Source organism: Apodemus sylvaticus, chromosome 7 (genome assembly GCF_947179515.1).
Source record: "Apodemus sylvaticus chromosome 7, mApoSyl1.1, whole genome shotgun sequence".
Lineage (NCBI taxonomy): Eukaryota > Metazoa > Chordata > Mammalia > Rodentia > Muridae > Apodemus > Apodemus sylvaticus.
The window spans coordinates 27,711,440-27,739,080 of NC_067478.1; the positions used below are offsets into that span (position 1 = coordinate 27,711,440).

General features: G+C 44.1%; 1 protein-coding gene across 1 annotated transcript in view; it reads right to left on the reverse strand.

Annotated features, from left to right (window-relative positions):
- Positions 1 to 931: 931 nt before the first annotated feature.
- The window catches only part of Gk5 (glycerol kinase 5), a 66,235-nt gene continuing 39,525 nt past the window's right edge, over positions 932 to 27,641 (reverse strand). The window contains exons 12-16 of the mRNA XM_052187621.1: positions 16,699 to 16,793; positions 13,337 to 13,440; positions 11,556 to 11,615; positions 10,146 to 10,279; positions 932 to 6,454 (exon numbers count right to left, since the gene is read on the reverse strand). Coding sequence (XP_052043581.1) covers positions 6,306 to 6,454; positions 10,146 to 10,279; positions 11,556 to 11,615; positions 13,337 to 13,440; positions 16,699 to 16,793 — 542 coding nt within the window. The 3' untranslated portion in view covers positions 932 to 6,305. The remainder of the gene's footprint in view (positions 6,455 to 10,145; positions 10,280 to 11,555; positions 11,616 to 13,336; positions 13,441 to 16,698; positions 16,794 to 27,641) is intronic.

Consider the following 27,641-nt stretch of genomic DNA (forward strand, 5'->3'; position numbering starts at 1 on the left):
CTAGGGAGTTCAAGGTCACACTCAGCTACTTAGGATGTTTGAGGTTAATTTAGGCAACTTAAGAATGTTTTAAACAGGCATGGGTGCTAGTGAGCCTGCTCCAGAGGACTGAGACAGGGAGAGATGACCCTGCCTCCTGCAGGTGGTGGCATTGGGTGGCCCAGCCAGGCAGTGCTGGAGAGCTCACCTTGGTGGTGCAGATAAGGGAGAGCCTACACACTGACCAGCTGGGCTGCCACCTACACCTAGATGCAGGGCTCTGATTTGGTCCATCCCCAAACCTCTATCATCTGCTAACGGTGGGTGCACATGAGGGGGCGCTCCAGCTGATCCAGGGCTGCAGGAGCTCCGTGGTGAAAGGCAGCAACAGGATAACCAGCAGGACGTTCCATGAGAATACAATATTGATGGTGTCACAGAAGGCAGAGATCTCGGGCCAGATTGATGACTCATTGTAACGACTATTTGCAAGTGAAGATGTGTGGACAGAGGGACAGACTGTGGGACACACTGCGGGACACTACAGCTTCCACCATGAGTTTGTATTTTTTTTTTTTGTTTCCATGCTTTGATTTCTATTGTTATTTGTAGGTGTCTTATGAGGGGGAGGTTGCCAGGGTGAAGGGCAGAGATGAAGGGATGGGGAGATGGGCCAGACTGGGGTGCATGAGGTGAAACTCACAAGGAATCAATAAAAAGTTGATAAAAAAAATAATAGTAATAGAATGTCTTAAACAGGTTGCATGCTTTGATCCCAGCACTCAGGAGGCAGAGGCAGGCAGATCTCTTTAAGTTCAAGGCCAACCTGGTCTACAGAACAAGTTCCAGGACAGCCAGAGCTACACAGAGACATCCTGTCTTGAAAAAAACCAACAATGAAACAAACACACAAGAAAGAATGTGTTTATTTTTTAATATGCACATGAAAAGCATTTCTATTGCTGATTTCATCTTTAATTTTATTAAAGATCTATAAAATGGTTTATGACAGTACTTAATAACTACTTAATAAAACCAACTCACAATAACAGAGAAATAAGATCATAAATTACTGATACATAAGAATTCAAATCTACACTTATTCATCTTTGCTAATTAATTTTTCACAAAAATCATTCTGAACCTTTATATAAATCATACCATTGCACAGTTAGAGACATGATGATTGCTATATATAAAGTATGTGTCTGGACACACTACAGGACATCTTAAGTAAAGGTGCCTTAGAATCCTTGTTTTTGTTCTTTTCACAGCATGAGCCCCGCCCTGTGTAATGAGCCCAGAAGTAAAAGCCCTCCTGCTGGGCGCATTGTAAGACAATGTTCAAGATGCTATAAAAGTTTGCCTTAAACGACTTGAAAAGTCCTATTTAATGACTTCTGAAGCCTGATATTATTCTTAAAGCGTTATTAAAAGATATGGCTCGTTCAGTAAACAAATCCAATTGGCAAACTGACAAAGACGGGAACAGAGATGTAAAAGATGACGGCAGGCAGAGGACAAGCAGCACATGAAACAGCATCACCGAGCGCTGGTGAGAGGACAGGGAAGCCATGGAGAGCCTGGACCACTCGCACACTGGTGGAGGGCAGAAACAACATGGGGCAGCCACTGTGCCGAGGCTCTTTATCCTCTCCTTCCGTCCTGCACCTAAGCAACCCCAATGGCTATCTAGAATGGGAAAAATGCAAAGGGCAGAGAGCCTGTAAGAATAGAAGAACAGGACTCCCGAATTACCTAATTCTGAAGCCTCTTTCAGACTCTTGATTCCCAATTGGGAGAATCTTAAAGGTTCAGAGGCATGCCTGAAACTTCTTACCCTGACTTATAAAAGCACAATCTAAACTTCCCAAAGGGAGCCAGAATCCTTCAAGTTGGTTCAGCATTCTTTAGAGTAGTTCTGGGTGACTATAGATTCGTAGTTGGAGGACTCTGAGGCACAGCAATTATTTCTCCTCAAAGAACTGAAAAAGTCTTGCCAGCCTCTTGAGCTGTACTAGTTTACATTGATAACCAGTCCCCAAATCTAGGCCCAGTGGCTCTGGGAGACCTTTAATACCAGCACTTGGGAGGCAGAGGCAGGCAGATCTCTAGTTCCAGGATAGTCAGAGCTACATAGCGAGACACTGTCTCAAAACAAAAACACAAAAACAAATCAATGAAACAAACAAAAACCTTAAAAAAAAGACAAAACAAAAGAGCATACACACACACAAAACAAAAACAAAACAAAAAAAAAAAACTGGTCCCCAGTATAGGTGTTTTGCTTAATTAAGGGGCTACTTCTGAGGTTTCTTCTATAGCACCGGAGTGTTGGGCACTCTTTAAATACAAGGCTAGTTAGCTACAGTCTAACATATAAAACCTGTGGATGAAAGTTTCAAGTATACCTTAAAAAGTTAAAAGTAGCCAGGCATGTTTAGCATATACCAGACTCTAGGGTGAATTCCCAGACCAGCAAAAAGAAAGCTGTTATTTCCATGTGTATCTATGGATATATATCTCTACAAAAATATATTTGAAAATACACAGACATGTGACTTTTTTTTTTTTTACAATAAACATCAAGCCTCTAGCTGTAGATATCTTCCTTTTGGACAAGTATAAGATACTATCAATAAATGTAAGATCAAAGATAAATGTGAAGTACACATCTATCCACAGACAGGAAGGCACAGTGCTAAGTTCTGTGGGAGCACACATGGCTTTGGCTTCAGGAAGCATCAAATCTAATGAAGGTTTGGGACGGTGGGCCTTTCCTTGTTCAGAGATAAAACTGAGGCAAGGCCAGGCTCGGTGTCTCATGCCTGTAATCTCAGCACCCAGGAGGCTGAGGCAGGAGCACCGCCAGGAGTTCCAGACCAACTTGAGCTACAGAGTAAGACCCTGTCTCAGAAGTACAGGGGTAGGAACAGATGGTCTACAGAACAGAACCGTCATTTCACAAGGGCAACGGTCCACGCGTTGTGAACACACAGGGTAGAGCTGAGGCACATAAACACGAGGAGACTTGGCGGCTGGGATGTAGCTCAGTAGTAGAACAATTGACTATCAGGCCGAAGGCTGGAGGCTTGCTTGAGCCGTCCTCAGAGGTGATGGGTAAGGGACACAAACAACCAACTTTTTCATTACCAAGCAAAACAGAAACCATACTTTAGGACACTACCTACTTTTTCACTGTTAAGAATTCATTTCCTAGGAGAATAGTATATTGGAAATGTTACTATATTCACCAAATCCTCATGTTTATTCTAACAGCCTGCATCAGTGGTTCTCAAATGGCAATGGTTTTTGGATGGCCAATGTTGACAGGCATTGGGGGCCATGAAGCCCAGGGAATGCTGAACGGTGGAGGTCAAGGACCCCACTGTGTCCAGCACAGCATCCCAGAGCAATGTCGGATGCAGTTCAAAATGTCAGTGTTGGCAGGGTGTGGTCGCACACGCTTTTAACCAGAGAACTCAGGAGGCAAAGTTCTGTGAGTGTGGAGACAACCTGGTCTACATAGTGAGTTCCAGGACAGCCAGGGCTACACAGTGAGGCCCTGTCACAAAAACAAAACAAAGATCAATGCTGACACTGAGAAACTATACCAATGATGAATACAAGAGCTTTGAAGATCAATAAGTAATAGATAATGCAGTTAGTACCACTTTAAGACGGGCTACACAGGTACACTGTCCTCTTAAAATGCCTGGTAGATTTATAATGGAAAGAGAAAATATGCTAAGAAATATTAGCATATTAAAAATTATTTTCAAAAGGCAGATGAAGGGACAATGTTCAACTGTTTTTGATTAACAACTGTTCCTACAACCTCAAAAGCAAATGACATAATATTTCTGATTTTCTTTAACGATTTCAAGAATCACTAAGCCCTGTCATTAAAATATGGCCAGAAATGCCAAAAAGCAAAAGATTAGCTTCCAGTGCCACAGAAGAAAAAACGTCGATGATGTTTCAATTCAGATGAGACATTAGTTGTTTTTCACAGTGTCTGAAGGACATTTGTCCTTCACTCCACAGCTGTCACTTAGAAGGGAACGGCAAACAGACCTTAGTAGTTAACACCACAGCTCAGTCTCTCCTGATAAAAAGGGACAGAATCACTTCCTAGGAAACCATACCTATCAGCAGAACCTATAAAAACATTCACATAAAGAAGCTTTCACAAGATTGATGGGAAAACCTGTAAAAATGTTGTAGAAGAGAAAGAAAAAGATATTTTCTACCTAAGATCTGATTTGCTGCAGTAAACATGCCTCTAGCAAAAATATTTCCAAACCTTTTAGACTTTGTATTATTATTATGGAGGATGTGTAGACAGCACCATGCACATGTTGAAGTCATAAGAAACCTCTATCTGCACACATGTTCCTTCTGGGACGGAACGCAGGACAAGCAAGCGCCTTTACCTGCTGAGACATCTTGTTGGCTTGTCTCCAAAGGTTAATGGAATTAATGAAGCTACATGTTTGCTATAATGTTTCCATTAAGAAACTTTTTTTTCTAAACAACTGAAGACACTGGGAGCCCAAGAAAATAATCTGCAGAAAACATGATGTACCTGCTATTCTAGAATAACTGACTCCCAAATGGACATTTCCTCTAACAGTTGCTCCTTCAGTGACACAATTATGTAGTAGATAGTTCTAGAACAGTGGCACTTTCATGTGATAATGACCAAGATGCAAACAAGTTCATGCACCTCAAGAAAATTCCCTCCTGGACGGAGGGCCACCAGAGGTTACTAAGAGGCTGGGGCACTGTCAACCACCCCAGAACGATTTTATACCCAGTCTGAGGCTTCTCTCTACTGACTCCTCTACCTGCTTCCAGCCATCCGAAGGTGGGACTGCTGCTCAGTGGCTGACTGGTTTGCAGCCATCATCAAGACACATTCCATCACCTTATCTGCCAGCCTCTGCTCTCTCAGAGGTGAGCAGGACGAACACCAAAAGCCACAGCAAATAACCCAGGAAGGCAATTCTTAAGTTACTGAGAAGCTTCAAAGTAAACTGTGAAGGCAGAGTAAACGCCAACAATCCTGGCACCTCTGGAGACTAAATCAAGAGGACCTGGAGTTTTAGGCTAGCCTGAGCTACATACTGAGACTCTGATGCCAAAACAAACACAACTAACAACAATTAAACTCTGTCAAGTAGGCACTTTTTTAAAAAATGGACATTTATGCAAGCATTTCAACAAGTAAAGAAAGATAAAGAACCAGGAAGAAAGATATTAACTGCTTGCATTTTATAAAAATAGAATGGTACACACATCTCTGGAGACTAAAGAAGGGGGCTCAAGAGTTAGAAACTGGCATGGGTTAGACAACAAGATCTTCTCTCAAACAAACAAGGAATTTTCAAAGACAGGGCCTCACTGTATCACCCAGATTGCCTGGAATTCACTGCATTGTTCAGAGAGTCTCCAACCTCACACTCTCCTGGCCTCAGCCTCAAACGTCCCCAAATTTGCCACCATGCCTAGCGGCAATATCCTTTTCAGTCGGCTAACTGAGCCGTGCTCCCCAGTGTATGCTGAGTGCTCACCTAGGCATGACGGTGCATGCCTGAGGACGGGGAGGGAGAGTCTCAAGTTTAAAGCCAGCCCGGGCTACATGGTGACACTGCACCTTACTGAAAACAACGGAACAGCCCAGAGTTTGGCTGTGTGGAAGAATTAAGGCAGCGTCTTTATGCAGGACAAAGGAAAGGGCTGACTAAGGAGGTCGTCGAGGAGTGACATCACAGCTTACATGAAGATATGACACCTAAACAATTATGGCTTTATACACAAAACGTTTTCTCAATTACCTCTCCATTTGAGTTATGTGGATGTCAAAGAGCCCTCTTGATTTTTAATTTAAGAAAACATTTCATCATTTTTAACAAAATGTGATGGATGGTACCAGACCTGGAACCATTAGGGTAAATGACTATGACGTATGTGCCACTGACCCTGTATAAAAGAAGAGGACTCGCAACTCTGGAAATGCAGTTGGGAGTGGACAATGTCCTTTGAAAATAGCTAAAAGAAGAAGACAAAGTTTTGAGATGTTGCTGCCTAAAAATTTCACTAAGATTTGGATTTAAAAAATAAGAAGTGTTTTTTTTTGAGTGTGAGGTTTTTTTGTTTTTGTTTTTGTTTTTTAAAAAAAGAGCCAGGCTTCTTCTCCCAGCCCGTGAGGCTCCTTTCGAATCTTCTCCTCTCGGCCATGGTTGGTCGAATGGTGATCCCTGCGTGTCTCCCATCGGCACATCCTGTCACCCGGCCTTCAGGTTTTCCTTGGCTCCTTGGGGTTATGTCTTGTTATACCAATTCATAGAGCGCTTCACAGCTTTTACCCAGTTTTCCATATTCACCTCGTATTCCTGCCACTTCTTCTGAGGCTTGAAAACCATCTCACTTTGCCTCAGCTTCTGCAGTTCTTCCTTGTCCGCCCAAAATCCTACAGATCAAAAAAAAAAAAAAAATCTCAAAATTTAAGGGAAATAATGGGTTCCTGAAATGTATCCATCAGTGTATGACTGCTGACCAGGGAGAACAGTTAGTATGCTAAAGTGCAGTCTGGAACACTTGTTGCTTTAAAAGTTTATTTATGGATTTTTTTTTTTTGAGACAGGGTTTCTCTGTGTAGTCCTGGCTGTCCTGGAACTCACTCTGTAGACCAGGCTGGCCTCGAACTTAGAAATCCGCCTGCCTCTGCCTCCCAGAGTGCTGGGATTACAGGCGTGCGCCACCACCGCCGGCAAAAATTGTATTTATGACCAAATAAACACCCTAGGGAATAGATACACAGGAATTTTTTTTTTTTTTGATTTGGTTTTTCAAGACACAGTTTCTCTACACAGCCCTGGCTGTCCTGGAACTCACACTGTACACCAGGCTGGCCTCGAACTCAGAAATTCACCTGCCTCTGCCTCCCAAGCGCTGGGATTACAGGCGTGGGCCACCACTGCCTTGGCAATATACCAGGATTTAAAAAAATATCTTGCACTGAGTGATGGTGGCCAACACCTTGAATCTCAGCATTCAGGAGGCACAGACAGGTGGATTTTTGTGAGTTTCAGGTCAGCCTGGCCTACAGATCAAGTTCCAGGACAGCTAGGGCTATACAAAGAAACCCTGTCTCAAAAAACAAGTTTTTTTTTCCTTTTTAAATCTTAGTTTTATTTTTGAATAACATAACACATTTTTGTTTATATTGTAGTTGAACAGAGAACTTCACATACAATAGGTAGGTGTTCTGCCACTGACACACACACATACACACACATATACACACACACATATACACACACATACACACACATATACACACACATACACACACACATATACACACACATATACACACACACATACACACACACACACAAACAATCTCCAACCCTCTTTCAACTTCATTTTGTGACACAGGATCACTAAAAAGTTCTCAAACAGTGTTTTGTACAAATTATTTAAATTCCAATCAAAAATAAAATCTGTATATATTGTTTTTCAGAAAAGACAAATTTTAATTCATAATAAAGAGTGGACAAAGAACACATCTGTGCCTCAAATGATAAGGTGTCTTGTCAGGAAGCTCACTAATCAAATATCTATTTATTTATTTATTTGGTTGGTTGGTTGGTTGGTTGGTTGGTTGGTTGGTTTGGTTTTTCAAAATCAGTTTTCTCCATGTAGCCCTGGCTGTCCTAGAACTTGCTCTGTAGATCAGGCTGGCCTCAAACTCAAGAAATTTTCCTGCATCTATGCCCTACCTCTCCCCAGAGCCAGGCTCAACCTCAAATATTTTTTATAAATTATATATTCTCTCACCAACAACAAGATATTTTAGATGACACGTTTGTGTGCCCACAGGACCTATGCTGCTAGTTTGGCCTGGAATTATTAATCCTCCTGCCTCTTACAGACAGGTATTTGATACCACACCCAAAGTAAAATTCTTTTTTCTAAAATTTTTTATTTAAGAATTTAGTTATTTGTACTATACTTAAGATTATTAATTCAATTAATTTTTAAATGACTACTAATAGTTTTCATGGATACATCAGTTTATATCAGTATATAAATCTAATTATGAAAATAAATGGGTTTTGTATATATTGACTTATTTCTGTAATCCCAGCCCTTGAGAGGCCGAGACAAAAGGATTTTGATTCTGAAGCCAGCCTAGGTTACACAGCAAGACTGCACAAAAAAAAAAATAGATAAAACTTTACTTCCAGAATTGATCTGTTGTATTTAAGGTAAACATTTATATATTATATGTGTCATTTTATTAAATATGTGTAGAGCAGACCCAATAAATCTAGGTAAGTTTAAAAAACATACCATACCCTTCACACACATTTCTAAGAGAGAAGCAAAGGTTTGGGATTAAACATAGATTTGATGAAGTAGATCAAACTCAAGCTAGCATGCAATAACTCAGAATAACCTGCCTGTGCTTGCTAATCAGAACAGAGTGCGAGTGCGCACATACGGGCACGTGACGAGCCTTTTCTTCGCCGGATGCACCCACTTCTCTCCCCAGCCTGCTCTGTTAGAAGCTTAGGTCAGGGCTGACTCTTCGGGAACCATCTCTGAGGGTTATCACAGCTCTGACCTACATTTGCATCTGTTTGTCACACAGAGACCAGGGACCTGGACTTTCCCCTCTTTTTTTTTTTTTTTTAAATTAGATATATTCTTTATTTACATTTCAAATGTTGACCCCTTTTCTGGTTCTCCCCCCTCCCAAAAAATCCCATAACCCATCTCCCCTCTCCCTGTTCCCCAATCAACCCACTTCCACTTCCCTGTCCTGGTATTCCTCTACGCTGCAGCATCGAGCCTTCCCAGGAGCAAGGGCCTCTCATCCCTTTGATGTCCAGCAAGGCCATCCTCCGCTGCCTACGTATCTGGAGCCATGGGTAACTCCATGTGTACTCTTTGGTTGATGCTTTTGTCCCTGGGAGCTCTGGGAGTACTGGGCAGCTCATATTGTTGTTCCTCCTATGGCACTGCAAACCCCTTCAGCTCCTTAGGTGCTTTCTCCAGCTCCTCCATTGGGGACCCTGTGTTCAGTTCAATGGCTGGCTGAGAGTGTTGCCTCTGTATTTGTCCTGCACTAGCAGAGCTTCCCAGTGACAGCTATATCGGGCTCCGGTCAGCCGTGACTGTCTTGTAAAAGGCGCTCAACGGCCGCTAGAAGTAGAAAAATGGCTGATATCTTTCTCTCTCTCTCCTTTTTTCTTTTTGGTTTTTCAATACAGGGCTGTGTAGCCCTGTCCTGGAGCTCACTCTATAGACCAGGCTGGCCTCAAACTCAGAGATGCACCTTCTGCCTCTGCTTCCCGAGTGCTGGAATTAAGGGTGTGCGCCATCACCGACCAGCAGTTTTCTAAATGGGTGATTCCTAGCGGCAAACCCATCAAACTCTACACCTCAGTGCATCTGACCTCTTCTCAACTAAGCCTCAATTTCCAGGCCTCCAGGTTCACCCCCAGGGGCTATCCCCTAACCACGGCCTCTATCTAGCGAGAACCCTGTTGGACTAGAATTTGCTCTCACCACTAACATTTCCTATTTATTTTCACCGCTTGGTCCTCAGCCTGGCTCTATATTCTCACTTTTCCTCGAGGCATCCATTCCAAGGGATGGTTTCCATTCCTCAATGGACATCCTGAACGCCATCTGTATTTTTTTGTTGTTGTTGTTGTTTTTTTTGAGACAGGGTTTCTCTGTGTAGCCCTGGTTGTCCTGGAACTCACTTTGTAGACCAGGCTGGCCTCAAACTCAGAAATCCGCCTGCCTCTGCCTCCCAACTGGTGGGATTAAAGGTGTGTGCCATCACCTCCCAGCGAACGCCATCTGTCTTACAGTTCTTGTCTGTAATACTGTACACTGAGAAAGTTCATCCCAGACCATCCCTTGCTAGAGACCGAAGTAGCTGTCACTGACTGTGTTCTTCACAGTCTTTCTTGTAGTTAGGATGGGAGTTAGGCTTATAACAGAGGTCAGAGGGCAACCCGTGGGCCAGAAGTCTACATATGAATACCTAGGTAGACACAAGCTTTCCAGAGGCTCTCTGCCATTTTGTGATGAGGATGAGCTCACAAGGAAGGGCTCCTTTTCATAAAGTCCACACATACCAACGGCAAGGCCAGCCAGCGAGGCTGCACCCAAGCAGGACATGTCGAAGTGGGCGGGCCGGTCTATCTTCTCGTTAATCAGGTCTGAAGTCATCTGCATGACGAAAGCGTTGTTACAGACGCCTCCATCCGCCCTGTGGGTAGCAGGATTCGAAGTGAGTTACTATTAGATCACCATAAACTAGACTTTATGAAGCTAACTTTTAGGGGGAGAGTGCTGGATGCTGAGCCAGAGCTTTAGGGGTGCTAAGCAGGCCCATACCCCTGAACTACCTCCTCAACCCGGCTACGCTTTTTATTTTTACTTTTAAAATGATAGCACTTGGTGCTGAACTTATGACAAAATCTTTACAACAGAAACTGGACTCACTAGGTGAAGAGCTTCCAATCCTCCTGCCTCTGTCTCCCAAAGGCAGTGAATAAGTACTGGGGCTGGTTTACACTGAGTAATCTTGAAATATTTTGCTTTTTATTCTTAATTTACTTTGTTCTTTGAGACTTTCACACATCTACAAAGCTCACATTAACTATTCCCACCCCTCCCCATCTCCCACCTCCCCACGATCTCTGTCTATCCATCCCTCCCCTACAAATCTTTTTTCTCATGTTTGTGTCTATTCGTCTTGTTCTGTGAGCCACTGAGTTTAACTAGGGGCACCGTGTGGCCCTGGCTTTGCGCTCTGTGTTGGAGTGTGGCGGGCTCAGTAGTGGGTATCCAACAGGAGACAGTGACTCCCTTCTCCCAGATAAACCCCCTCTTTATTTGGGTCTCTGTCTTGGCATCTCTCATTGGATTTGTTACTAGTTCAAGATTATGACAAGATAAGCCAACAGAAGAGTTCATTTGGATATAAAAGAAGGCAAGGGACTGGAGAAATGGCTCAGCGGATAAGAGTACTGACTGCTCTTCCAAAGGTCCTGAGTTCAATCCCAGCACTCACATGGTGGTTCACAACCATCCTTAAAGAGATCTGATACCCTCTTCTGGTGTGGCTGAAGACAGCTACAGTGTTCTTATGTATAATAAGTAAATAAATCTTAAAAAAAAACCCAAGAAGGTAAAACAGTCTGATGCTTCCACACACAACAACACAATGTTAATGGTTCGTATACAGCAAACTCAGTTGACCAGATCCCCTGACATTTCACATTGGGCTATATTCTCATAAATCTAAAGCCAGCATGTTCCTCTCCAAATTGCTACGACCAACAGTTTCACTGCCAGAGAGCTTTGGAAGTCATGGAAAAAAATGAAAAGAAGTAACAGCTTCTTCTTCTTTTAATTTCTAGTGTGATTGTTTCGTGGTGATAGGGCTTGAACCCGGGGCAATGGTCAACCGCTGTGCTAAACTATCAGGCTGACGGACCTGTAGCTCCTAACTCGACCTGTGAGAAACAAAGCTTACGTACCGGATGTTCGTGACCGGAATCTGGATTTCTCTCAGCAGCATATCATATAACTGCTTGTTCCTAGTAAAAGAAAGAATAACTACTGAGAGCATATTCTGGTCATATTCTGTATTTCAGTCTGATGTTTAAAAATAAAAGCCAGGTGGTGGCGGTGCACGCCTGTAATCCCAGCACTCTGGGAGGCAGAGGCAGGCAGATTTCTGAGTTCGAGGCCAGCCTGGTCTACAGAGTGAGTTCCAGGACAGCCAGGGCTATACAGAGAAACCCTGTCTCGGAAAAAACAAAAACAAAAACAAAACCCAAAAAAGATACATTGGCCAAGTGGTCATCACCGAATCTATGCGCGACTACAAAAGCTTGAGGCCTTGTCTTTTCCATCTTCCTGCACGATAATGTGATTTTTATTTTATAATTAGGTTTAACTTATTGCCAGTCTATTTCAAGTGGTTATTATCTATTTAATCAGTACCCTTTACTCAGACAAATGTTCAAGTGCCAATACACTCTCCTTATGTATGACAATTAAGCTATTTTTGAAGATTTACTTACGTAAGTGTATGGGTGTTTTGCCTTTGGCGTGTGTGTGTGTGTGTGTGTGTGTGTGTGTGTGTGTATGTGTGTGAGCGCGCACATGATAGAAGTCCTCTAAGAGCCAGAAGAGGACTCCGGAGCTGGAGTTAGAGATGGTTGCCAGCTGCCATGTGGGTGCTGGGAGCCGAACTGGGGTCTTCTGCAAAGTACCCAGGGCTCTGAGCACTGAGATAGCTTCCCAGTCTCCATACAGATAGAATGGGGAGATGGCTCAGCGTTGAAGAGCACTTGCTACTCTTCCAAGAGACCTGGGTTCTATTCTCGGCACCCAAAGAGAGGCTCAGAAAAGTCTGTAAGTCTGCTTCCAGGGGATCCAACGCCCTCTTCTGTCCCCTGTAGTCACCACGGATACATGTCACAGATGCAGGCAAGACATAATGCACATAAGATACAATTTAGATTTTTTTTTCCCTCGCGACAGAGTTTCTCTGTATAGCCCTGGCTGTCCTGGAACTCACTCTGTAGACCAGGCTGGACTCGAACTCAGAAATCCACCTGCTTCTGCCTCCCAGAGTGCTGGAATTACAGGCGTGTGCTACCACCGCCCGCCTTAGATTTTTTTTAAATAAAATAAAAATTTAAAACCTGTACATGCCCATTAAATTAAAGGCATATGTTTAAATTAAAGTTAAGAGGGTTAGCAAGGTGGCTGGCTCAGCAGGCTAACAGTACTCGCCGCCAAGCCTGGAGACCTCAGTTGGAGCTCTAGAAGCCTCGAAACGGTGAAAGGAAATAGCTGAGTTCACAGCGTGGCCTTTCGGCCCCCACACGTGTGCTGTGGTGCAGAAACATCCCTACTTGAGCACACATAATAATAAAGTAAACATCTGAGATAAAACTAAGAGAAGCTTCTCTTTCCTTTTATCAAATTCAGTCGCTCACACCTGTGATTTCAGTACTAGGAGGCTAAGCAAGAGGTTCACCATGATTCTGAAGCCAGCCTGGGCTACGAGTTGAGTTTTAGGCCAGCCAGAGCTGTATGATACCCTCTCTCAAAACCAAAACCAAACCAACCCTTCAAGAGCTAGAGAGACGGCTGAGAAGTTAAAAACATATACATATTTTAAAAGAACCCTTCCACTAAAATCATCATCATCATCCTGCCCAACAGAAAGTTTCAGTTTGGTAGGAAATCCATAAAGGAACTGACAAAGTCTGAAGGCGACGGAGATCGTGCTGACAGGCTTTACCTGAAAGCTATGGACTCCAATATTGCTCGGACGAGATGGTATTTATTAGTGGAATGCTTCAAACCCATAAAAGAGGCACAGGCACAGGGGTCATTTAGTGGCGCCTAAAGTAAGAGATAAAAGAACATCATTTATGTTCTAAATTACATCTACGGGCTTGGTAGCAGAACGCTTATTTAAACAATTTAAGTTACAGTCCAAAGAGCTGGTTGTTAGATAACTATTTATTCTTGCATCTCAGGATGTCCTCAAACTTGAGATGATCCTCCTACCTCCCGCGTGCTGGGATTATAAAAGCATGTGACTCTGCCTGGCTAAAGATAACTTTTTTTTTCTTTTGAGACAAGGCCTTACCATGTAGCCTCAACTGGTCTAGAACTCATTATATAGACCAGGCTGTCCTCAAACTTACAGAAATTAACCTGCCTCCTGTCTTCCAAAGCTAGGATTTAAGATGTGTGCCAACAAACTCAGCCGTTGTCTTTTGATAGAGTTCTCATACCTGGTCTTGAATTCGCTATGTAGGCAAAGCCAGCCTCGAACCCCGCCCCCCCACCCCCCACCCCTGCTTACGCCTCAGGCTTCAGCCAGCACACTGACGTATTTTTTAGAATGTTTGTATTTGTTTAATTTTTATGTACAGCCCATGTTCTTGTAGGTGTATGCCTCATGTGTGTATGTACCTGTGAAAGCCAAAAGGGGGCACTAGATCCCTGGGGCATGACAAAGCCGGTCACAATGGAGAACTGGGAAGCAAAGGCTGGACCTCTAGAGCAGCAGGCTGAATCCGCAAATCCTCACCCTGGCCTCTTTTAAATTGTATACTTTGTATTATTTTGGAGGTGTGGCAGGTGATAAGAAGAAGCTAAAGAGAGTGGTCAAAACAGTCACTAAAATCCCCGGCGCATTTGGGTTTTTTTTTGTTTTTTTGTTTTTTGTTTGTTTTTTTTTTTTTGTTTTTTGTTTTTTTTCAAAAAGGATCAGCAGTGAGCTAATCAAATTTTACTTTTGTAGCTGTTGCTGGGTCAAGAGTGTACTGTCTTGTTATGTTAATTCAATCTCTGAAGACCCTAGCGAACTCCCATACAGCAAACAGGAGGATGTTACATTTTTGCACATCAGTTTCCTTTACTTTGAAACAATCCCTTCTAGGAGGGTGGGCAAGGGGCTCAGGAAAGGTCACCTGCCTGGAGAGTAGAAATTTGCAAGTCTTTAAGGAGGAAACTACTCTTGAGGGAGGAGACGCCCTGAAGTTACAGACAGTTCCCTGCCTGCAGGTGGTGCAGAGCTCCAGAGTTTTAGTTTTCAGGAGTCACCTTTTTGGTGACAGAGCTGCTTTATTACCCCGCCCCCCTTTTTCTTTGAGTTATCCTTGCCCTGCCATTAGTAACCCCAGTAAAATATACCGGCTCGCCAAATTTGTACTGTGTTGTTATTAAACGGCCTGCTTGTGGTTGGTTCCCTTTCTGTTGTAAATATGTATGTGTTGTCTCCCCTGAAAATTCAGTCATATAACACATATATTAAACAATAAGGCTATTTTAAAACCTTGATGTGAAATTATGATATGTTATTGATTTCCCCCCACTAGTTTCTATGTTATATCAGCAAACTCTACAATTTCAGATTTTATCTAAGACAAATGGAGTAGTGGTAGGTGAATTTTTTCTTTTGTCTCTTCTTCTCTTCTCTTCTTTCTTTCTTTTTTTCTTTCCTTCCTTCCTTCCTTCCTTCCTTCCTTCCTTCCTTCCTTCCTTCCTTTCTTTCTTTCTTTCTTTCTTTCTTTCTTTCTTTCTTAAGACAGGGTCCCATATAACACTAGCTGGCCTCCAATTCTCTATGTAGTCAAGGATGACCCTGAGCCCTCAACCCTACAAGGACTCACCACCACACCCTGTTTTTTTTTTTAATACGGGAGAGAAATTCATGTTTTAATGCATTCCAGATAAGCTCTCTATTAATAGAGCTACATTCTACTCCCCTAGCCATGAAAAAAATTATTTATAAGATTGGGTGTTTTTATTTTTAAGAAGCATTTTTTCAAAGATATGACTTTTATTTATATTGAGTGTATCTGTCTGTCTGTCCGCAGGTACCCACCGAAGCCTGTAGAGAGAATTTCTTGTGTCTGTACAGTGGCACCTGACAATAAAAATCTGATGACCTACAACTTAGGCGGGAAGTAGGAGGTGGAACATCCAGGAGGAAGAAAGGATTCTGGGATAGTGCTAGGCAGGAGATGTACCCAGGAAGATGTGTGGAGACAGACAGACAGACGGACGCATGGCACCTGAGCACAGGCAGCAAGCCATGTGGCAGAATGTAGATTAGAATAAGTGGTTTTTTTTTTTTTTTAAAGTTAGGAGCCAGTCAGAGAAGAGCCTAGCTATATGGCCAAGGTATTTGTAAATATATTTTGACTCTGAGTCTTATTTCTGGGAGCATTGGACTGGGTTCCTCCAGACCTAACTTTCACAGAAGTCAAAAGAGGGCATTCTATCCCTTGGAGCTGGAGTCCTAGGTGATTATGAACTGCCCACCAGGGATGTTGAAAGTCAAACCCGAGGCCTCTGGACGAGCGAGCGGCAAAGGCTCTTAGCCACAGAGCCTTCTCTCCGCTCTCTATGTGAGGTTAAAGGGCTAGCAGACGCTTTCCCCCAAATTAATGTTGTTCTTAATTCTACACCTGAAAACTTTTCCTGAGTCTTTGTGACAGCATTCTAAGTCAGAGCAGAGGCAAGTACAACTCTATTGATTAAAGGATACTAACTTAAGCATTTCAACGACAGGCCGTTTACTGGATTCACTTCTGATTAGACAGAGTAACCAGTATTTTATTATAGTAGCTAGAAAGAAGTGTTGGTTTTTGGAAAAAGCTAATGACACCTACAGATACACTTCAGAATATATAATTATGCATGTGTACTACTACATCATCTTTCTTTTCTTTCTTCTTTTTTTTTTTTGAGTGGGGGGTGTTTGCTTGTTTTTGAGACAGGACCTCTCTATGTAGTCTTAGAAGGCCTTGAATCTACAGAGATCTTTCTGCCTCTGCCTCCAAAGTGCTGTTGCTGGGACTAAAGGTGTGGGCAACCATGACAGTGACATCCCTTTTCCAATTCTTAAACGTATACTTTCCCTAAGTAAAGAATGCCCATTTGCTGATATACACTGCCCAACAACTTGGAAGCGCCTGTCTTATAACACAAGCCTAGGTCGTATTAAAAGTTCTATGACAATCCTGCTAAATTTTAAGTCCCACTGTGGTAGAGCCACCGAGGTAAGAGTCGCAGCCATGTAATTTGGGACATGGCTGGAGGAGAAACTGTTCACTAATGCTATTAACTTTTTAAAAAGGATACCTGTAATCCACTAAAAGACGGAACAAAGTAAACCCCTTCGGAATCTTCCAGGCTCAGGGCCATTTTTTCGGTCTCAGCAGCATCTGTGAAGAGATCTGCAAAAACAAACACAGGAATAGCAACAAAACCTTAAAACAAAAGCAGGGCCTGGGGGTGGGGGAGATGTGACAAACGGAATCATGTCACACAACTGCGCGAGCGCGCACACACACACACACACAGAGGGTCCCCCCACAAATTAGGACCAGAAGATAAAGGACTCTTCACTTAAGAAGAAGGCATTCTGTCCTGACTGTGTAAGGGCTTACAGCAAAGGTTTGGACAAGGGAGACACCCCGAAGGTCCTCCTATGAGTTCTACATGGAGCAGGTCTTATTCTTATCATTGAAGATATCTGGGTAAGCTGAAGAAGAATCCATTTGTGCCATCTTGGGTTTTTTTGTTCTTGCTGTTGTCATAACATTATTCTCATTATATTATGTTATGTTATGTTCTATCATACCATACCATACCATACCATACCATATCATATCATATCATATCATATCATATACAGTGATACATACCTGTAATCTCAGCGCCTGGAAAGCAGAGGCAGGAGAACCACCATAAATAGGTTCAAGGCTAGCCTGGGCTACACAATAAGATCCTATCTCAAAGGCAACAAAACAGAACCCTACTCTCCTTTGGCTGGCAGTATTATCTATGGTTTTCATTTAGCTACTTTGAAGGTTCCCATGGCAACCTGAGTCTCACTTCCCTGTTTACTATGTTAAGGACTTTTCATTGGTCAGTTCGCTATAAAGCCCTGAATTTGATCCTTTGTGTACAAGGTGGCCTTCTGTTTTCTTTCTAAGCAGGGTCTCATGTATCCCAGGTTGCCCTAAAACTTCATGTAGTCCAGGATGGCCCTGAATGCTTACTCCTCCTGCTCCTAGCCCCGCTGTACTGGGATTCTGCCATGTGTTGTTACACAGGCCTTTGGGATGTTTGTTTGTATTGAGATACATACAGTGTCATGTAGCCCAGGCTAGCCTAGAACTTTCTGTGTCACCAAGGATGCTGACTGACTCCATAACCTTCCTGCTCCTACCTCTCCACTGCTGGGATTACAGGCATGCACTACCATACTCAGTTTATGCCATTCTGGGGCTGGAATTCGGGGCTGAGTGCATTTTAGGTAAGTACGCTACCAACTGAGCTCCAGTGAGGCCAGTCTGAAGTGACTTTTAATGAGAATGTGGCAGGATTCAGGTGAGAAAACCTCAGCTCCCAGCCGAGCAGACAGTGCTGTCATTTCATGCCTCAGCTGAAGTGGCTTTGTTTCACTGTTAGGTCTGTCACCCTAAGCAGAGCTGGTTAAACAGAGGCAAAGAAAATCAGTGCTAGAACTCAAGATGATGATGATGATGGTGATGATTTGGGGTTTAACTTGCAGGTATAGTACCCGGCTATAATACGCCAGGCCAATCAATATAATACCTACCAATTTTACTCAATATGATAGGTAACAGATCCATTAAGTTTCATTCATTTGGTCAAAATGTCCAGATGACAAATCAACATTTCTCTGGCATTTCACAGTTACATGTTTAAGTAAACTCACTTGGGATGGGAGCAGGGGAGTCAGGGTCACTCTCAGCTGCAGAGCAAGTTCAAGGTCAGCCCAGGGCACAGGAGATCCTTTCTCAACCCTCTCAGCTCCCCCAAATCTACCCCGAAACGGAAGTCAGGGGCAGTGAAATGATTTAGCAGGTAAAGGTATAAAAGTAGCTTTTATTCTCTTGACACAACTGCCCTCCCCTGCCTCCCTCTGCTAACCCAGGCCCAGTCCTGGAAGCTTCCAGCCTCCGTACAACCTTATCTAGCCCTAGAATGTTTTTCAGCTTCTGAGACTTACTGCTGAATAAGCTCACCCCTTCTTGTTCTTTCTGAACTCTGGCTGGCTGGTCAACTCAGCTGCTCTGGCTCAAACTTCTCTTATGCTGACTGATTCAGTCTGGCTTCTCTCTGGGCCTCTGACTGACTGATCTGCTGGGTTTCATACTAACTTTGGCAGTCTGCTCTAATCTTCCGGTTCCTTCTCATTTTCTGTCTTCCTTCTGTCATTCTCATTCCTTCTGTCTTCACCGTCTTCACCGTGTCTAGCTGATGCTCTCTTCAACCTGACCCTGTAAACCTCTCCTGGTAAAGCCTCCTCCTCTCCTCTCTGTGCTGCTCCCCCAAGCAGCTCCCCTTTCCTCTTTCTTCTCGCGAGTTGGGCGGATCCTATTCTGCCAAATCTTTCTCTGACTCATCACTTTGTCTGCCACTCAATTTGACGTCACTTTCAAATGTGGGTGCTTTCCTCTACAAGTTAACTTTATCTTCACTGTTTGGAATTAAAGGTGTGTACTAAGGGCTGAGTCATACCCCAGCTAGAAACAGGTTTTTCCAGTAAATAACAATCTCAGGGTTCACCATGTGATCAAATATCCTGCACATAAAGGCGCTTGCTCCCAAGTCTAATGACCTGAGCTTGATCCCAAAACCTAAACAGTAGAAGGAAAGAACTAACTCTCCCAACGTACCCTCTAACCTCCATCATACCAATGTGAGACTGGTATGAATTCCTGCACATATACAATAAATAAGTGGAAGAAACACACATCTAGTAGCTGGGCATAGTGATACATGACCACAATCCTATCATTTACAAGGTTAAGACAGGGAACTCAGGAGTTCAAGGCCAGCTTCAACTAAGGAGTAATTTTGAGGATAATCTTGGCTACAAAAGACTTGTATCCAAAAATCATGTTTAATTTTTATAATCAAGATAAGACATGCAAGATCAAAGCTAGACATCTGGCTAAGTAGTTTAGTGTTTTTATGGGATTCCTGAGTGACCCAACAAGTGGGTCTCTGAGTCTTGTGCCTTCTCTTGGATTATTCCTTCTGTTTGTCTTGTTCAATTTGTTCTTAGTTGTTGTTGTTGTTGGTTTTTTCGAGACAGGGTTTCTCTGTATAGCCCTGGCTGTCCTGGAACTCACTCTGTAGACCAGACCAGGCTGGCCTCGAACTCAGAAATCCACCTGCCTCTGCCTCCCAAGTGCTGGAATTAAAGCATGTGCCACCACCATCCAGCTTGTCTTTCCAATTTTAATATGGAAATTTTGTTTTATTTTATATTTTATTATCTCTTAGAAAACTGTTTTCTTTTTTTCTTTACTTTTTCTTTTTTGGTTTTTCAAGACAAGGTTTCTCTGTGTAATTCTAGCTGTCCTGGAACTCAATCTGTAAAATTGAGTTCTGGGATTAAAAGTGTTAGCCACCACTGTCCTGTTGAGTGTTTGTTTTCTAATCAGAGACAGAAAGGGGTGGACAGGATGGAAGGGGAGAAGGAAATAGAGTGTAAAGGGAGAGGCTTTAGGTCTTAACCCGGACAAATGGCTAACCGAGGACTCTGGCTGCCAGCCTCCCTCTGTCCCTCCCTGTGACAGAGTCCTGGTGCCTGCCTCAGGACTTCCCATTCCTACCCCGGACTCTCAAGCCCCCACCGCCCTTCCCCCAGCCATCTTGGATGCAGTCTCTTGGCCTCTGTCTCTGGCTCCTGTCTTGCTCCGGCCCCTCTTCTTCTCTACCTGCCCACCCACCTCTCTCTTCTTGTGGCCAGGTGCACTGACCGGAACCTTCCAGATGCCTCTGGCTACACGCTCACATCTATTTACAATAAACCTTCTCAACCCATACCTAGGGGCGCTCATGTCCTCAGTGTTTTCATTTAAGGGGAACCTGTAATCAGCATAAATTACAAGAGAAAAAATATATTTTCAATAAAAGGGTGCATGGAAAAGGTTTCTCTTTCCTTCTTTCTTTCCTTCTTTCCTTCTTTCCTTCTTTCCTTCTTTCCTTCTTTCCTTCTTTCCTTCTTTCCTTCCTTCCTTCCTTCCTTCCTTCCTTCCTTCCTTCCTTCCTTCCTTCCTTCCTTCCTTCCTTCCTTCCTTCCTTCCTTCCCTCATCCCTTGCCATGCAGACAGAAGTTGTGACAGAATGTGTTCAGCAGAGGGAGATTAAAGCACACTGCCTAACCAGGACATCAGGGCGTAGCCCCTGCCAAACTATCAAGGAGACCCCTGAAAAAAAGGCATTCAAGATAATTACCTTGTAACGATCTTTTTCAAAGGCTGCCCAAGCAAAGAAGAAAGACCTCAGATAATGAACCAGAGTCAGAGAATACCTCGTAGGCAGAACACTTCCAAGACTGGCCGCCAGGTGGCACTACCGAGAGACAGATCCAAACAGCCTAGCAAATGCTTGGAAAACAGAAAGAACTGTGGAAAACAGTAAGGATGGTGGAAAACAGCCCGAGGGGAGTAGAGTTTTGCAGTCACAGCCCATCCTAATGTACTGCCTACAAGAACACTTAAGGGGCTGCAGGGATGGCTCAGGGGCTGAAAGCAGTTTTTGCTCTTGCAGATGATGAGGGTGCTTCCCACCCATTCCAGTTCTGAGGGATCTGGCACCCTCTTCTGACCTCCATGGGCACAGGCACATTGGTAAGCAATAAACAAACAAACAAACAAACAAACAAATAAATAAGATATTACTATAAGAAACAAAAACTTACAATATCAGAACTCCCCATAGGATTTAAACACGAGTCTCACAAATAGCCCATCAATGTCAGAAATACCTTAAAATTGGTTAATTTTCTTAATCCTTTGCAAGAGAACAGATAATAAAGCCCGAGATACCTTCGACATTGAGAGTATCAAAGACAAACTTGAAGACAACTATGATGGCCAAGTCTGAGAAGCAGAAGTCTGCACTGAAGGCAGGCAGGCTAGCAAGGAACAGGAGGGAGCTGGAGAGACAGGTCTGTACTATGAGCACTGGCTGCAGCCGGAGTGGGGCCCAGAGTGCCTTTAACTCAGCGTCTGCAGGCAGAGCTTTTTGAGTTAGAAGTCAGCCTGACCTACAGGGTGAGTTCCAGGACATCTACTGATAGACAGAGAAACCCTGTCTCAAAAATAAAAAAAAAAAAAGAAAAGAAAAGAAAGAAAGAGAGAGAGAAAGAGAGAAAGAGAAAAACAAAACAAAAGAAAAGAAAAGAAAAGAAAAAAGAAAACCCCCCACTTTTCTGGCGGACTCGGGTTGGATTCCCAGCTCCCACGTGGCAGCTCACAACTGTCTACAACTCCAGCTCCATGGGATCTGATGTCCTTTTCTGGTCACTGAGAGCCCAAGTACAGACATATATGGTGCAAAGATACACAGAAAATCAAAATAAATATTTAATATAATATCCTTTCTCAATTAAAAAAAAAGAAAGAAAATAGAAGATATGAAGAGCAGTGGAATGAGATTTTTAGAAACAGAAAATGTGATAAAAATATGAACTCATTTGGATTGGCTCAAAACAAGATGGAGATGACAGAGGAAACTAGGAAAACTGGAGACGGCATGACAGAAGTTACCGTGGGCACGAGGAAAAGGACTGAAGAAGCGCACAAGAAACACAGCTCCCTCCCCGGACTATGGGAAAACAAGGCGGCGGGGCCCCTCTCATTTGAGCCACGGACCACGGACATAAATACCAGAGAAACTACTTGAAAAATAAGTTTCTATGAACTCCAACAGTAAAAGAAAAAAAAAGCCTCTATAAATTCAGGGGTTCCTGGAATCATGCACAGGCCCTGGGTCCGACCCCCGCACCCCTAAATCAAAAGCTATTGCTCAGTTAGAGTGAATGCAGAAAATGGTACCAGGGCCACGGGGCAGAAGCTGGAAGGAAGGGGCCTGAAAGTTGTCACTTAGAAGACATCTAAGTGTCTGAGATGACAGATGTGTGTCCCTGGTGCAAATGTTACAGGTCTCGCTCAACACATGAACTGAAACCCACACAGCACCGCTTTAAGACAGAAGGTTTCTTTATATTTATAAATGGGTCTCAGGTCGCTTAAGATGGTCTCTGACTCACTATAGTCAGGGATGACCTTGGCCTCCCAAGAATCAGGATTATTGGTGTATGCTGCCTACCATACTCTGCTAATGCATTTGATCTGTAGGATGGTTTTTGAGGTATTGTGGGTCTAACCCAGAGCCTTACTAGTAGGAAAACACTCTATTGTCCAACTACAGCCCAAGCTTCTATACCTGATCTACTAGTTAAAAATAATCGACAAATAACACCACTCTGAGTATAACGGTGCATGGGTGCGATCTCAGCAGCAGAGAGGTGGTGATGGAAAGAATGCTGGAAGCTGAGCTACAGATTGAGACCTGCCTCAGGAAGGAGGGGGGGAGGGAGGGAAGGAGGAAGGGAGGGAGGGAGGGAGGGAGGAGCAAACAAGAAAGAATCTCAGCAAAAATATATGCTTAGATTCGCCAGAACAGAGCTAAAACCCAAAAACTAAAGGTAAAGGAAAAACAAGATTGGAAGGCCACAGATGTGGCTCAGCTGGAAGCTTGCTTGGCTAGCACTCCGGAAGCCCTGATCTCTCTCCCCAGCACCCCATTATCCAGGCATGGTGGTGCAGGCTTGAAATCCCAGCACTTGGAAGGCAGAGGCCGGCAGATTTCTGAGTTCAAGGCCAGCCTGATCTACAGAGTGAGTTCCAGGATAGCCAGGGCTACACAGAGAAACCCTGTCTCAAAACAACAACAACAACAACAACAACAAAACCAACAACAACAAAAAATGAAGTTCAAGATCGTCCTCCGCTACCTAGGCAGTTCTAGGACAGCCTGGTGTACATGGGATCCTGTATCAAAAGACAAAAAACAAACAGACCACAGCCAAGCTACATATGGAGGAACAAACATTTCAGTGATGGTGGCCTGGGCGTTTCTCACCAGAAACTCTGAAGCCAAAAGGTAACAGAACAATGGCACATTTTATCTTTTATTTGCATCCACCTACCCATCCATCCATCCACCCACCCACCCATCCATCCACCTACCCACCCATCCATCCACCTACCCACCCATCCATCCCATCTATCTATCTATCTATCTATCTATTTTTGCAGTTTGGGGAGTTAAACCCAGGGTCTGGGGCCAGGCAGCTGCTCTGCCTCCAGCCCAGAATCACATCATTTAAATTACAAAAGAAAAAAGACTATTAGGGAGGCAGAGGCAGGCAGATTTCTGAGTTTAAGGTCAGCCTGGTCTACAAAGTGAGTTCCAGGACTGCCAGGGCTACACAGAGAAACCGAGAAATCCTGTCTTGAAAAAAAACCAAAAAAAAAAAAAAAAAAAAAGAAAGAAAGAAAGAAAGAAAGAGAAAAAAAAAAAAAGACTATTGTTCCAGAATTCTGTAGCCAGTACCACTAAACTGCAGAAGAAAAACCAAACCAAAACCCACAATCTCCAATGGGAGAGCATTAACATTTGTTACCAACGGACATGTAAGTTTATAAAATAAGGAGCCCAGCAAAGAGACTCGGTGAGTAGGGGCGCCTGGGTGCACGTCTGCCATTGAGGGGCGGGGTGGGGTGGGGTGGGGGTTGTGAGGTCATTATCACAAGGCACAGGGACACAAAGAATGACACACGCCAACTCCTCCTGGCAGACCTGCTTACATGACTCTGTTGGGGGAACCATGCTAATACTCCACGTTTAAACAGTAAAACAATCCAAGCATGGTGGTGCATGACTGTAGTCCCGGGAATCACAGGCTGTACTATATAATAAATTCCAGCAGCCAAAGCGGCACAATTTATTTACATAAAAAGTAAATAAATAAAAAGGTTACATTTTTTAATTATTTATTTCTAGTCAAGCGTATCTCTCTGCTAGTTAGTTTTTGTCAACTTGACACATCTAGAATTATGGGTTGGGGGACCTCAATTTGAGACCAGCCTCCATCAGACTCCCTTTCTTAGGCCCGGCACATGTGAGTTGTGTCAGCAGGTAGGCTGAGGGAACCGGGCGGAGTGAGCAGCTTTCCTCCATGGTTGCTGCCTTCCCTCAGTGATTGACTGTGATCTGATGGTGAGCCCGGCTGACCCTGCAGGCTGGTTTTGGTCCATGTTTTGTCACCGCAACAGAGACCCACCTAGAGGCTGACCTGGAACTCACACAACCCCTCCTCACCCTCTCATGTGCTGAGATCACAGGTGTGTAAGAAATCAGTGCCTCTCATGAGGCCTGCTTTCATCTCTCCTGGGAAGGAGCCATTTACTTCAAGTAAACAGTTTGGAATGTGTGCTTTCAAAGGAGTCTAATGGGGATGGCTTGGGGATGGCAGACACAACCAGAACTAGCAATTAAAAGGAATCCTATTAAGAAAGATGTCCCCTGACCTTTGTCAGCTGAGTGTGACCTGAGAACCAGCCACCACTGCATTCTTTCGGGTACACTTTCCCCTGCTGTCCCTCCACACTGGTCCTCCCTCAGCGTGCGGACCACTCCTCCACCAAAGGCTCCTCCCCTGACCCATCAGAGTCCTTTATTCAGCACCCAGCTTAACCACTTTGTTTCTGAGACAGAGTTTTTCTGTGTAGCCGTGGCTTTTCTGTGTCTTAGAACTCTCTCTGTAGACCAGGCTGGCCTTAAACTCAAGAGATGGACCTGTCAGTGCCTCCTAAGAGCAGGCCAGCCTCACTGCTTTTAAAGAAGCCTTCTGATCCTCCTGTAGAAAACTGTCACTTACTTCTGCTGCTGTGTCTCCTTGGCAGTTAGCAGCGATATATATGTATAAAATAAATATTTGTAAATAATTAGGAATGAAGGTAAGTATTGCAGAAGATCAACCTCAGAGCCTTTAAACATGCTTGGGGTACTCTAACACTGTAATATCCCCAGTTCTTCTGTTTACTTTCCTATTGTTGTCACAGACGGGGTCTAGTCAGGCGCTCCGGTTGTCAGGCCTGGTGCTCATTATGGATGTAGCACAGGGTGCTGAGTCCTCTGGGGAGCTGGTGTGATGGTGGGTATGTACTTTCTCAGGACGAGGTACTGCTATGTTACCTGGGCTAACCTCGAAGAACTTCTAGGGTAAAGGAGACTTCTCCTTTGTTTGGTAGCAGTGCCTAAAGACAGGCACCACTGCACCCTCATTAGCATTCCAGAAGTTAACGCCAGTCTTTCTTGGAGACTGGGGCTTCCAAGAGGGCAGGAGGGTCACCACCTGTGCCAACCAACATGCAGCTCCAGGCACATCCTGACCACTCACTTGCAACTGAATCACAGTTTACAGATGTGAAATGTTCCTAAGACTGAGATAATGAAGATGCTGAAGTGGGGGTGGCCGGGTAGCAAAGCAGAGAGTCCAGAAAGGCTTGTGGAGAACTGTGAAAAGGAAGAAACAAACGAAATAAAAGATAGATAACGGGGTCTCTGTGTAGCCCTGGCTAGCCCAGAAGCTGTGGGGGATCATCCTGCCAAGGCAGCACGGGTGTGTGCACGTCTGTGTGCGTGCGTGTGCAACTTGGAAGACCTTCATCACCGGATCTGAGCTTTCCCTATCTGAGAGTAGTAGAAGGCAGGAGGAGGCAGTTAGGCTCGTTGGCGGGTTACAGCCTAGGGAAGGGTGGGGCTACTCAGTCTGACAAGCCTGTTTCCAGAATACAATTTAGGGTTTGTTTGTTTTCCAATTTACTCTGACATTCTCAGAGAGGGGTATAATCGAATAAATGTTTATTTTTTTGTAGATTTCAGGCAACCAAAGCAAGAACTAGCTACAGAGGGGCTGAAACCGAAAGGTACCGCTTCCAAGTTGAAACAATTGTTGCATTTTCTGCACAGAGGCGGTGCAGGCCTCAGGCAGGGCTTGTCTCCAAGCAGAACATGTAGTCCCAGGACCTTTCAAGGTCAGCTCTCTGTGAGAGATTTCTCTCTGTGAGAATCGCCAGGAACAGCCCCAGCCCAGCTGAGCAGCAAACACTCTGTAGCAGACAATGAATGTGGTGTCATATGGAACTTGGAATTTAATGAATGTGAAATTCAGTATTTGGGAGTTTTTCTTCCTATCTCTATTGGGGTAAAACTGAAAAGCATTAACTAAAAAGAGAAGAAATATGCAAACTATATTAACTATATTATTTTTATTTCTGATCATCTAGAAGGGTTTTGGTGGTGGTGGGTTTTTTGTTTTGTTTTTATTTTTACGCAGAATTTCTCCATGTACCCCTGGAGTACAGTACAGTAGAGTAGGGTGGCCTCGAACTGTCAGAGAGATCCACCTGCCCCTGCCTCCCAAGTGCTGGAATTAAAGGCGTGCACTACCAAGTTTTGTAAAACTTCAAAAATACATTTTAACCTTGCAGCTAGTGTCTTACCCACAGACCATGTCTCTAGTTCCAGACTCTTTTTCTATGGCAGGGGAGAGGTTTTATTGTGGATGTAGGACAATAGCCTTCTAGAAGCATCTGGAATTGTCCAGAGCATGGAGATAAAGAAGTAGATGGACCGTGGTCAGTAGTCTGGACCTGTGGTGAGAGAAGCAAGAATGGGAAGGACATGGAGAGAGAGCAAGGGGAGAGCAGAGCAGGGAGAGTGGAGAGAGCAGGGGAGGACAGGGAGGGGAGAGGGAGAGAGCACAGCTGAAATAGCAGGGTTAGAAGGGGACTGAGCAGCTGAGGGGACGGAAGCCCATAAGCTCGGACGTTAACACGGGAGAAGGTGAGAGGGCAAGGAGCGAGCATGGGCTTTGAAATGTGGACCCATGCCGGAATCGGTGCCCACTGAGGAGCCCAGAGTCTGTGCACACTGAGGAGCCCGGAGTCTGTGCACACTGAGGAGCCTGGAGTCTGTGCACACCCAGGGAGCCCAGAGGCTTGTGCTTTGGATGCTAATACGCAGCACCACAGGCAGCCATCTGTCCCTTCAGTTTGGTATTTGAGGAAATGGAGTTTATTCATTGGGAGTAGGGACAGGAGTGTGGCTGGTGCCCAGTGGGGGGTCAAAGGGCATTCTGCGTGACTCAGGTCTCTGCTTCTATCACACAGGTTCCAGGATAT